The 12,403-nt window shown below is 31.7% G+C and overlaps 1 protein-coding gene across 1 annotated transcript; it reads right to left on the bottom strand.

The window, feature by feature from the left end:
* Positions 1 to 10,502: 10,502 nt before the first annotated feature.
* Positions 10,503 to 11,597, bottom strand: LOC134705184 (uncharacterized). Its single transcript, XM_063563941.1, has 2 exons — positions 11,017 to 11,597; positions 10,503 to 10,645 (listed from the first exon to the last, which is right to left on the bottom strand). The coding sequence occupies exons 1-2, from the start codon at positions 11,583 to 11,585 to the stop codon at positions 10,606 to 10,608; spliced, it is 609 nt and encodes a 202-aa protein (XP_063420011.1). The 5' UTR covers positions 11,586 to 11,597; the 3' UTR covers positions 10,503 to 10,605.
* Between the last annotated feature and the right edge of the window lie 806 nt (positions 11,598 to 12,403).

The following is a 12,403-nucleotide window of genomic DNA, read 5'->3' as shown; positions in this document are numbered from 1 at the left end:
CGGTACTATAAGTTTGACAGGACGAAATAAATATGCATGAAGTTAAAAGATTAAAATGCGTTATAAATTTTGCAAAGTGATCGCTAATTCATTATTAATGACATGAATTGCTTAGAAAAGTACAGTTTAATAGATTATATTGATACAGCAATACTCAGTCAATGTGACTTTGTTTGCGGGGACTCTTTTCTATAGGTAAAACCTTTACGTTCAAATATTTGAAGCCTCAATTGATTTTAGTTTATTGTGATATTTCATAAAACACAAAATACCACTTACTGGTACGGTCAATGTTAATTATTGCGTAATAATTGAATCAGAACAATATAATGTATGTCAGTTGTGAAATTCTTATATAACCTGAATCGATCACATGTTGTCTTTGTCGGTTTTCTAAGCTCTTTGCTAGTGGTTATTGAAGTTTTGTCGTGCAATCTTTTCACCCTGTATACAGTCGCTGTCTCAAACTTACGTCTAGGCAGAATATATTCTGTTTTCATTATATCTATTATAGAAACATTGTTCGCATGACACTCATTTCTTTTTCTTTGTATCTTGTGATGGCATGACAGATAGAATTACCATCATTTCTATAAGAATGAAATAAAGGTGAACATCAGCATGTTTTTTTCTCCCTTTTTATTGATGTATCTAAGATCAAACTGGTAGGCGTACAATGTTACAGAAATAACCTATAAATGAAACTCGGTGCGTCAGAACTACACGAATAGCACCGTTCCACTAAAAAATATTCGAAAAATCTGTACTTTCAACAACACATGTGGACACAAACATGCATGGATAGTATGCTTATAGTAATATCCAGCACTAAAGACAAATACTAGGTTAGGTTGATAAAATTCCTTGATCACTGAGTAGTAAAATTTAAACTATCAACAAAAAAGAATTGGATGTTCTTCAGCTCCAACAACACGTGTTGAAACGAAATGAAATTTGGCATTGCGGAACGAAACATAAACCTGAACTGAAACTCATCATTGTATACCCACATATAAAAATCAGCACAAAATCTGAAGTCGTACATAAAAAAGTCTGTATAACTGTGATTTTCAACAATTTTCAAAGTCCAAAACTTGTCGTTTCGGCAAATATCAGTAGCGCAGAACGAAACTTACACTCTATCTGTAACACAACATGGTTAACTCACATACGAAAAAGGATAAAAATAATGTCTGTAAAGACATTTTACATGTCTTACTTGAATATTAAGTTTGTCGGCTCTATGTATCCTGGTAGTAAATTGGGTTGAAATTCGACCAACTTGACAAATTTCGTCAAAATCTCTTAAATTGGCCTATTTGTGATGTAAAAATCAATGCTTAGAAATAAAAGTTTCACCCAACAAGTTCTATTTAACTTGCATTTATCTCAAAACATGCTTTATCTTGTAACAATGACCTTTATAAATCGCGGCCAAATGAGGTCCTTACAGAACATACTCCTTTGGTCTACCTTTGGCACTTCGCTGTTGAGCTAAAATAAATCGTAGATTCAAAACTGTATAGCGGGATATTATCGCGGGGCGTAAATTTTCGCTTATTTTCGCGGATAGAACAAAATCGCAAAAGCAAATTCCGCCAATTTAAAAGTGTACATGCAAAGGTGTTGATAAAATTATTTCGTATACCTTTTTCTTTGAAAGTCGCGAAATTTTACACCCTCGAAAATAACCCGCTATACGGTTTTTCCTATCAATCAGCTGTATTTCATCTGCATTAGAATATGTCACATTGCTCAGAGTTAAGTATTTCAGTGATTTTACTTTTTAATATGAGGATTGTTAGATATCAAACATATCTCGGTATATTTTTCAATAGGAAAAGCATTTATATCATATTATATTTACATTTATAAAAACAAATTGTACAGATAACCGATCTTTTTTTTTTAAATTTTTATTATATACAGGTTGCCAAATTGTGTATGGTTTATAAAAGAGAAAGCAATATCATGGAGTAATTTTTTTAACGGAATATTGCATAATATTGCATCAAATGTTGTTTGTATTGCTATAATACAAAACAGAAAGTTTTAACTATTCAATCCTTTACAAACTTTGATTATCCGAAGCAAAGTATTAAAACAATAAATCTATATTTTACAAATTATATAGAATGACCAAATGAATGATGAGATAAAATCTTTAACAAATACGTGTCCAAACCTATTTTGTGATCCAAGATGGCGGAAATGCCATTCATCACTAATGTATAACTGATTAAAGAACATGTAGTTCTCTTTATACCATTATCAAAAAAAATTGTTTGAATCGTTTAGTAAACCTATTTCCTTTCACCCTTTCAGGCCACAATACTCTTGATCCCGAGTCGACCAGTCTTTGGTCTTACCTTAAATACTGTATGCGTGGAGAAGAAGTAGCAAGTACCAATTTTCAAGTCTTGATTTGACCAGATCGACTATCTTATCCTTCACCTCTTGCACGTGAGCCGACTATATTTACTGACCCCTTTTAGAAGCGAGTCGTCTTAAATGAATCCGATTAATGACTGAAGCGAACGAATCTTTCAAACCAGTTTGTTAGGGCATTTAGACGTTAAAGCTGATAAACAATTTACCAATCCAACGCGGGATAAAACAAATGTTAGCTTATCGGATATGATACATTACCAATAAACAATTGATATGGTATGTGTAAACCATTGCAAAACATTTAGAACAACAAAATGTTCAAACTATTATTGAGGTATTCCATTAAATATAACTAAATACGTTACTTTATACATACAGACCAATAAGGTAGTACAAATTATATCTGATTGGATTTTACACTAGATTTATTTTCGAAAAGGTCTTTTTCAATCTCCACCAGATTTATTTCTTCTTCTACAAATGATTACAAATTCATTTTTTTTTTTTGAAAGGCCTAAAATGCCAAAAAGTTGAAATTGTTAAAGAGTTTTACCTTTCGAGTATTTGCCAAAGAATTAGAAGGACATTTTTATGAATATTTCATTGAAGGTTTAGTTATCCATAGGTTACAAAATCGTTGACAATAACCACTTTTTCAAACAGCATCAATTTTGGTCTTTGAAATGAAAGTATTGCACTGAACACTTGCTTGATTTATGGATGCATGGATGATTGATTCAAATCCTTTAATATAGTCTTTTATAGTATTCTAAAATAATACTTTTAGATATTTGGATGATATTTTGGCTCTCAATAATGACGACTTCAGTATGTATATTAATGAAATTTATCCTGGTGAACTTACTTTAAATAAAGCTAATACTAACAATGACCACTGCCCTTTCCTCGATCTTGATATCTATATCACTAACGGAAAGCTGAATACTAAAATGTATGATAAAAGGGATGATTTTTCATTTCCTATCGTTAATTATCCGTTTTTAGATAGTGACGTTCCCTTGTCACCATCTTACGGTGTTTATATATCTCAACTTGTACGATTCGCTCGTGTATGTAACAATGTTTTAGATTTTAACGAGAGAAATTTATGTATTACTAAAAAATTATTACACCAGGGTTTTCGATATCACAAACTAGTCAAAACATTTACAAAATGTTATCATCGGTATAAAGACATCATTCGTAAATATAGCTCAACATGCAGACTTCTTATACGTTCAGGTATTTCACATCCATTTTTTTATGGAAATATTCTTTATAAAGCACAAAGGTGTCAGTATTCACCTCATAAACTTACAAAACCTTTGAATAGACTTATTAAGAAGGGATATAATTACGGTACTGTTGTCAAGTCATTAAAGATTGCATATGTTGGCGTTAATATTGAGTCACTGATAAGGTCTTTGCGTCGGAACTAAACACATTTATTCTAAAAACAGTTGTTGGCATGACACGGGTTATGTTCTTCTCATATATGTTATGATGGTATGATACTAAACCCCTAACGGGAAGGATTGTGCCTGATGTTCATATGATGAAATCATAATCTTTCAGTCAGTTTAATTGGAGCTGGCATGTCAGTTAACTGCTAGTAGTCTGTTGTTATTTATGTATTATTGTCATTTTGTTTATTTTCTTTGGTTACATCTTCTGACATCAGACTCGGAATCCTCTTGAAATGAATTTTAATGTGCGTATTGTTATGCTTTTACTTTTCTACATTGGTTAGAGGTATAGTGGGAGGGTTGAGATCTCACAAACATGTTTAACCCCGCCGCATTTTTGCGCCTGTCCCAAGTCAGGAGCCTCTGGCCTTTGTTTGTCTTGTATTATTTTAATTTTAGTTTCTTGTGTACACTTTGGAAATTAGTATGGCGTTCATTATCACTGAACTAGTATATATTTGTTAAGGGGCCAGCTGAAGGACGCCTCCGGGTGCGGGAATTTCTCGCTACATTGAAGACCTGTTGGTGACCTTCTGCTGTTTTTTTTTATTTGGTCGGGTTGTTGTCTCTTTGACACATTCCCCATTTCCATTCTCAATTTTATTTAAAGTGTTATACAATTTAAATAGTATTACTAATAGAAATATGTCAAGTTCAGTATAGTGTATATTCCTGATAATAATTTTGATCACTCACACTTTATGTACATTGTTCGGGATAACATACAGTATTGCTGAAACTAATATATGCACAGAACAATAAAGAGTATTGAGTTCTAGTCCTGTTTTCGAAGACGTTTTTAAAAATTGTTCTGATGTAGTGTTAACTATAAAGAGAGAAAATCCTACACATTCGGTATTACCATTTTCATTTTTTTTTTTAACATTTTCGGAAGAATACAGTCGCATTGGTTTTAGATCAATGCATTGCTTTTCCTTTGAAAAAGTATTCGACGATGTTTTTGAAATCATTTGAGTTCACCTATTCATGTTATATGAAAGAAATGTTTTAATTTAAAATATATTTCTACATTTTAAGATATCTAAAATTATTTATACAGAAGTAAATCACATGTACTATGCTCACTTATATACATCTCCATTTATAATACATATCCTAGGTATTACTTCAAACAAACTCGTCTTCAAAAGTGTATGCACATCATATGATGACGAATGCATCGTGTGCATTATACTGTTTATTTTATTGTAAGGATGTTACTGTAGTTCTGTTGTATATTCAGAATTTCTTCCCTGTTTTGAAATGTATACCAAATTGTCTGCTGCTAAAACGACCAGTATTTTGAAATGAACATTTATATAAAGGGATTATCTTTTATCATGACGAACCTTACAATATAAACCTGAAAATATAAAAGCGGTTACAACTTACAACTATACTTCATTTAATAACAAATAAAACAAATAACAGAAAATCATAATATCATTCAACAACTAACCTTCGAATGAAGAAGGAATCTTCAGACATTGAAAAAAGAGTTGTACATTTATTTGGTGTTCATGTATAATTCGTTAACACCTACTTTTAATGAATTGTTCAACGTGTTTAACATGGACCTGTAACTAATTAAGTTACGTTTTTTTTATACATAGCCCACGCACCAACATGGCATAGCTGGAATCGGATATAACTCCGTGCAGACATTAATCAGGATTTTCTACTATTCTTTTTTTTTCTGTAGCAGTCAAATAGGGTTGGAATTTGTACCTTCCAGAACCCATTTTATATATTTATTGTCAACGCAGATTCCAGTCATGAATATGCATGTATTCATTGCCACTGAATGATTAGGAAGAAATAATCAATCAAAACATTTTACATAAGGTATTTATGAAACGTCCAAGTATCTCAATACGGAAGCACATTCAGTAATATAAAGCGAAACTCGCATAATTAGTATTATATAACCAGAATATATAAATCTTTATACCATCCATAGCTTTTCAAATCAATTTTCTAGCACTGAAACTGGTCATTGATAGTAACATGACAATACACGACAATACACATTTGATAATATTTCAAGAGCATTTATGAAATAAATAAAGTAAATGCGAGAGGTTAAGAATGATTTTTTTTAATGAAAATTAAGAATAAACTCATCAAAAATATCAGGATTAATATTATTTTGCACCAAACTAGCTTTTCGTCTTTACAAGACTCATCAGTTACACTAGAATCTTAGAGTTGAAAAAGGCTAAAAAAAAAAGTACAAAATAGAATAGCGTTGATAACCCGAAAATCTGAAATTGCCAAACATGGCTAAGGTAATCCATTCGTTGTGTTGAAATCTCATTGCAAAATGAAAAGTTTAATAAACAGTTAATGTATAGTATAAGCATCTCAATGCTACTTCATGTAAACTAACAGGTACCGACTACTAGGTTAAAAATAAGACTTTTACTAAAGGGACAAATAACCACCCTATGATTAAGTATAAACAAATAACGTTTCTTGCGACCAAGTATTGTCGTTCGTCCAATTCAAACCTAACCAGAAGTTTTAATAATCGGTAATGGTCAATTAGAAATAACACGAGGAATCAAAAACAATTTTCCAGACCAAAACGTGTCTTCCCTTTTGTTGTTGTTGTTTTGAATGTACTAAGTATGTGTCAATAATAGATATCATTTTTCCTTTGAATTTCTATGTTAGAAGAGTTTCAATCTGCTTTTCCATCGTAGGTCAAATAATCGAGTTAATTCTTTTAGAATTGTGTAATCCTTTTAAGAAATACGAGTTGCTGCGTTATCGTTTATTGATTTATTATCTGTTCATAAGTAAGTTTGTATTATAATTTTTCTATAAATAATTTAAAAAAAACCCGAACCCTATGAACTTAGGAATGAGATCATTTTACTAAGTTACTTCTTACAAAAAGTGAAAATAACTCTAGATAAATTCCAAAGCGCTTTTCTTTATTCGCAATTATCAGGTACGCTCAAATTCGAATGGTTTGATAGCCTAGGGTGTATAGGAACCGAACCTGTTGATGAGCCTTATGATAAAAAAAAGAACCTTAAATCACTGTCAAATCCATCTGACATTAACTTTGCCTGTGCAAGCTTAAGCTAATTTTTACACAGATAATTTAGAATATAAAAAGCAGCTATTGAACCAATATTTTAGAACGGTACAGTTTATGCTTTCCCTTGACAGTTTTACATCATCATTTGTATGATTATATGTTATATCTGTGAATATAAGATGACCACGGATACTTTTCATTTTTTACGGCAATAATCTGGTTTTCGAATCTACCACACGAAGGTATATTCAATTTATACCTGTTTTTTTATAAGCTTTGTCATATGATTATGGACTTTCCGTTTATAATTATAATTTTTATCGGAGTTCAGTATGTTTGTGATTTAACTTTTGACCCCTTATTAATAAAATTGAGAATGGAATCGAAAATGTGTCATAGAGACAACAATCTGACAATTTTACAGAAAGCAATTCCCTATTTCTATTTAAATCTGTTTTGCCATTTGCTTATTGACTTTACGTTTATTTTTTGTTATTTTAATTTTTACCACTTTAATTGCCTTATGAAAATGATGGTCTTTTGAATAGAAAAGAAAAATAGCCGTACAACAGGTCACCTAATGAACCAATAAAAAAATTGATGTAGTAGTTCTTCAAGTGCAAATAGTCTGGCATTCTTTTAACAAGACGCATAGCATTTCCGTCTCCATTGTGACATGAAGTGACTGTGAATTTATAAATCCAACACAGGAAAAACAACACCTCACTTTGACAAGGATTATACTGTCGTTTGGAAGCAGACGAAACATTACCTTTCGTCTTTGCCACCATTCAGTTATCCTTGGGAGAAGAAGGAGCTAAGACGTGAATCAAATCATATCATGCAAAGGTTGATAATTGTTTTGGAATGTATACCCTAAGATAAATTCACATTAAAGTTATTTTGACTTACAATGTGCGAATAAATAATTTCTATGACAGACTTGCTTGCCAAAACCATCAATTACGAGTTTACATTATACAAAAGTTAAAAGCCATGTGCATCATGATAATGATTATAATTAAATTGAGAATGGAAATGGGGAATGTGTCAAAGAGACAACAACCGACCATAGACAAAACAACAGCTGGAGGTCAACAACAGGTCTTCAATGTAGCGAGAAATTCCCGCACCCGGAGGCGTCCTTCGGCTGGCCCTAAACCAAAATATTCTAGTTCAGTGATAATGAACGCTATACTAAACTCCAAATTGTACACAAGAAACTAAAATTAAAATAATACAAGACTAACAGAGGCCAGAGGCTCCTGACTTGGGACAGGCGCAAAATTGCGGCGGGGGTTAAACATGTTTATGATATCTCAACCATCCCCCTATAACTCTAGCCTATGAAGAAAAGTAAACGCATAATAATACGCACATTAAAATTCAGTTCAAGAGAAGTCCGAGTCTGATGTCAGAAGATCTAACCAAAGAAAATAAACAAAGCGACAATAATACATGAATAACAACAGACTACTAGCAGTTAACTGACATGCCAGCTCCGGACATTTATTAAACTACTGATTGAAGGATTATGATTTCATCATATGAAGATCAGATACAATCCTTCCCGTTAGGGGTTTAGTATCATACCTTCATAACAAATATGAGAAGAACATAACCCGTTTCATGCCAACAAAGTTTTTTTTGAAATAAATGTGTTTAGTTCCGCTGCAAAGACCCTATAAGTGAATCAATATTTACGCCAAAATATGCAAACTTTAATGACCTGACAACAGTATCGTAACTATACCCCTTCTTAATAAGTCTTTTTAAAGGTTTTGTTAGTTTTTGTGATTTATAAAGAATATTAAGCCGCCCATTTCGTATGGAATTCGTTCAGATGCCAAAAGTCTAATAATAATAAGTAAACTACAAGAATTTATGAAACATTAAAAGAACTATCAGAATTTTGTGGACACATTGTCATTTCCCTTAACTGAATAGGGAGTTAATATAACTTTCTGTTAAAGGTTTCTCAGTCTTTTGCCATACTTATTCATATGTTCGGTCAAGAACCTAAGTCCGGATTATTTTCATACGCAAGCGCATCTGTCGTAATCGTAGCAAAGAAGGGCCTGAAATCGATTTCCGGCCCACTCATACACACGATTTTGGTATTTGCTACTTCTTTGTCAATCAACTGCCATTTAAAAGCAAGACCATATACTGGTCAACTGGCGGAGCAAAATATTGTGTTTGTTGTGTTTCTGTACATATACAAACTTTAATGTTATTCCTGCATCACTGTCGTATTCTACTGAACATAATCACGTTCACACATTGTGTTTGCTTATGTTATTCAACCGCCTTAAATATTGATCGCATATCGATTATTTGATTTAATTGAAGAAATAGAACACCGATAACGCATTATTTCTTTTAAAGAGTCTAATGTTTTTTTTGTTTTTTAAGAGTCGAACTTTTTTTAATGAATACTAGTATGCAATAAAAAAAAATCAAACACGCCTTTCAGACTACACTCCCAGTCGCTCTAACATGATTGGTAGCTTTTTGTTTATTAAATGTCAAGTTGCGAATGAAAGGTAAATTTGGTCCAAAGCGGACGGAACATGCAATACATTTTGAATTGAGTAATTAATTAATTAATTAATTAACAACCTTAACTAGATAAATTTAAAAGAATCAAATATTGATTATCGATTGTGCAATATTACTATTGATATTTGGCATTGCCGGATATAAAAATACGCAGCAACGTCCGAACAGATTTAGAGGTGCAGTGTCATGATCTGTTAACTTTAGGAACTCTTGCAACAACTCTTTGAAGTATCTGTATGTTGGTATTGGATAACTTAATTTCTGTCCATCTCGAATATAATATAGTGTTCCAGTGGAGGTCAAAATTTGTCGTCATTAATTTTTGGGATTTCTTATTTCAGGACCTACCTATTGCATGTATTGTTTTTATTTTCGTCCGGGAAATGAATGAAATATTGTCTCCGGTACCTTGAGAAACATCAATCAATCATTTAAATCTTTTTTGTGATGAGTAGTTTTGTATGGCATGCCTAGGGTTTGCAAACTTTGTATTGTAAAGGCAAATGATTATGAGGTTGTGGATTCTCTAATATTTATAGGATCATGTATGATATTATTCACATGCCAGATGGAAGTGGTGCGTATACCGTTGGTTTTTTTTTACCTCAGTAGAGAGAAAAGTCTACATTTGTCGAACTATGTATTTGTCGGACAAATGGGGTGTTTGACCAATGAGGTGTCTGAAAAGAGGTTGATTTTTTTCAACCTCAACAAGAAGAAACGATCTTCTATACTAGATAATAACAACATGGATTTGTATAATTATAATATTTTTTTAAAGGCACAAAATGCTTAAAGCTGTAGTTTTGAAAGATTTTTGCTTTTGCGTATTTATTAAAACAACGAACGAGAAGGGGATTCCTAACCTATATTCTATCGGAGGGTAAGTTACGTAGATTCTACACAATACAAAAGGTTTTAAATACATAAACAACTTTCATACCAAATCAAGATTGTCGTTGAAAGAAAGGAATTGCACTGAACGTGTGTTTGATTTAAAAGAGGCAGGAACAATAGTATGTATATTGTTTTAATGTAAAAGCGGATTTTTTTAATGATAATGCATAAGATTTCTGTGTAAATATGTGAAGTTCCTTAGACTGTGTATTACTGGTAATAGTGTTGATCATTCATACTTTATGTCCATTGTCCGGGATTACATGCAGGATGGTTGAAACTGAAATATAAACAGAACAACGATAGATCATCTAAGTAAAGCCTCAGTTTTTGTTTTTTCTAAACTTTTTTAACTTGTACTGTGCTGTACAGCTATCGACTACAACATTTTTATTTTTATGGTTTTCCTTATTTTTTTTCAAAAAATACAGTCACATTGAATTAAAATCAAGACATTACTATATTGTTAAAATGGATTTCTACGATGATTATTAAATTACTATTGAAAAATATATTTATGTTGATCGAAATTAAAAGAATATTTTAATGAATTTTCATGACAATCATTTTGAAATATCTGAAATGAATTATACACATGTTAAACACCAGTATCATGCTTACTTAAATCGACTCAATTACACATGTACATACCCTAGGTTTCTCAATAAATCACAGTTTATAATCTGTTGTCCTAATTTACCAACACCGGGAGTGTTTTCTGTCGTGACGACCACCGAGTGCTGTATTACAGAAGATCTTCTAGGTTTTATATGTACTGCTTGGTGTGTAGTTGTCCTTCCACTACTAACTGTGTCGTTGATTTCAGTTATTAGGCTTGTAAGCAGTGTCTCTGTAATTGTATTTTGACTGATTGTTTCTGTCTGATATTCCCATGTAGACTGTGGAATTACATTCATGTACGACCTAGTTTTGTTTTCAATCCATCGAGATGTCATGGTTTTGTAAATATTTGCCGGTATATTTTCTGTAGAGTGTATCGTATTTGAAAGCATACTCGTCGTCAAAAGTTTGTTCCCATCATATAAGGACGAACTCGTAGTCGGTGTTATACTATTCATGTAACTATTGTTAAGACGTAATTTTGTGGTATATTCGCCGTTTCTTCCATGTTTGGTAGTAGTATCATTTCTGCTGCCGAGAAGAAGCAGTGTTTTAGATTTTGTAACGCAAGTTATAAACAAGATTAATGAAAAAATCATCTTTTATCTTGACGAACCTGATCGAAATACAAATAAAAAAATATTAAAGTAATATAAATAGCTTTAACAAATATGTTTATAAAAATACTATGTAATACAGTTATAGCAGTAAATCTTAATAGTATTAAATAACTAACCGTCAAAAGAGGAAGAGAGAATTTTTAAACAATGCTATAAAAGGTGTACGTTTATTTGTTTTTCATGTATAATTTGTTTATACTTATGTGATGAATTCTTTTACATTCGTTAAACATTGACCTATCATTAATCGTGTTGTATATTTCCTACATAGCACACAATCCTACATTTCATAGTTGAACGGGATATACATTTGTGATAAGGATCATGTTCTGTGTTTATACTTTAATAAATAAATTTGGTGTTTTAACTGTCTTCTGATTGGTTAAAATTATTAGTTTTATTTTCAATGTTGTCAATTTTGATGGCGACACGCCCACTCTGACGTTGAGTATTCATACGCCAACATGTGTGTACGCTTGTTATTGTTTATATAAATAATATAAAAAGTTCTTTGAGCCTTATTTTTGATAGAAATTTATTTATAATGAATGGCAATTATTTATTTTGATTTTATTGAACCATAAAACTAATTTTTGACTATTCACATTTTACATAATCCGCTTCGCGGATTATTCAATGTGAAGAGTCAAAAATTAGTTTTATGGTTCAATAAAATCAAAATAAATAATAGCCATTCATAAAGAATATCAAACTGTATTGCAAGCCAAAGTGTAGTATGCTTCAACTGTGAAACTAATTAAACCGAGCCTGGAAATTTAGAAACGATCTGAGTAAAC

The sequence above is a fragment of the Mytilus trossulus genome, chromosome 2 (assembly GCF_036588685.1).
Source record: "Mytilus trossulus isolate FHL-02 chromosome 2, PNRI_Mtr1.1.1.hap1, whole genome shotgun sequence".
NCBI lineage: Eukaryota > Metazoa > Mollusca > Bivalvia > Mytilida > Mytilidae > Mytilus > Mytilus trossulus.
Note: the sequence above shows the minus strand (reverse complement) of the source record. Positions and strands in the feature narration are given on the sequence as shown.

What these genes read in the sequence shown, in the direction of transcription:
- LOC134705184 (XM_063563941.1), bottom strand. Translation starts at nt 11,585, where the DNA reads ATGATTTTTTCATTAATCTTGTTTATAACTTGCGTTACAAAATCTAAA. An exon ending in GATTTATTGAGAAACCTAGG is followed by an intron (nt 10,646 to 11,016) that starts GTATGTACATGT and finishes TTTATATTTCAG; the next exon opens with TTTCAACCATCCTGCATGTA.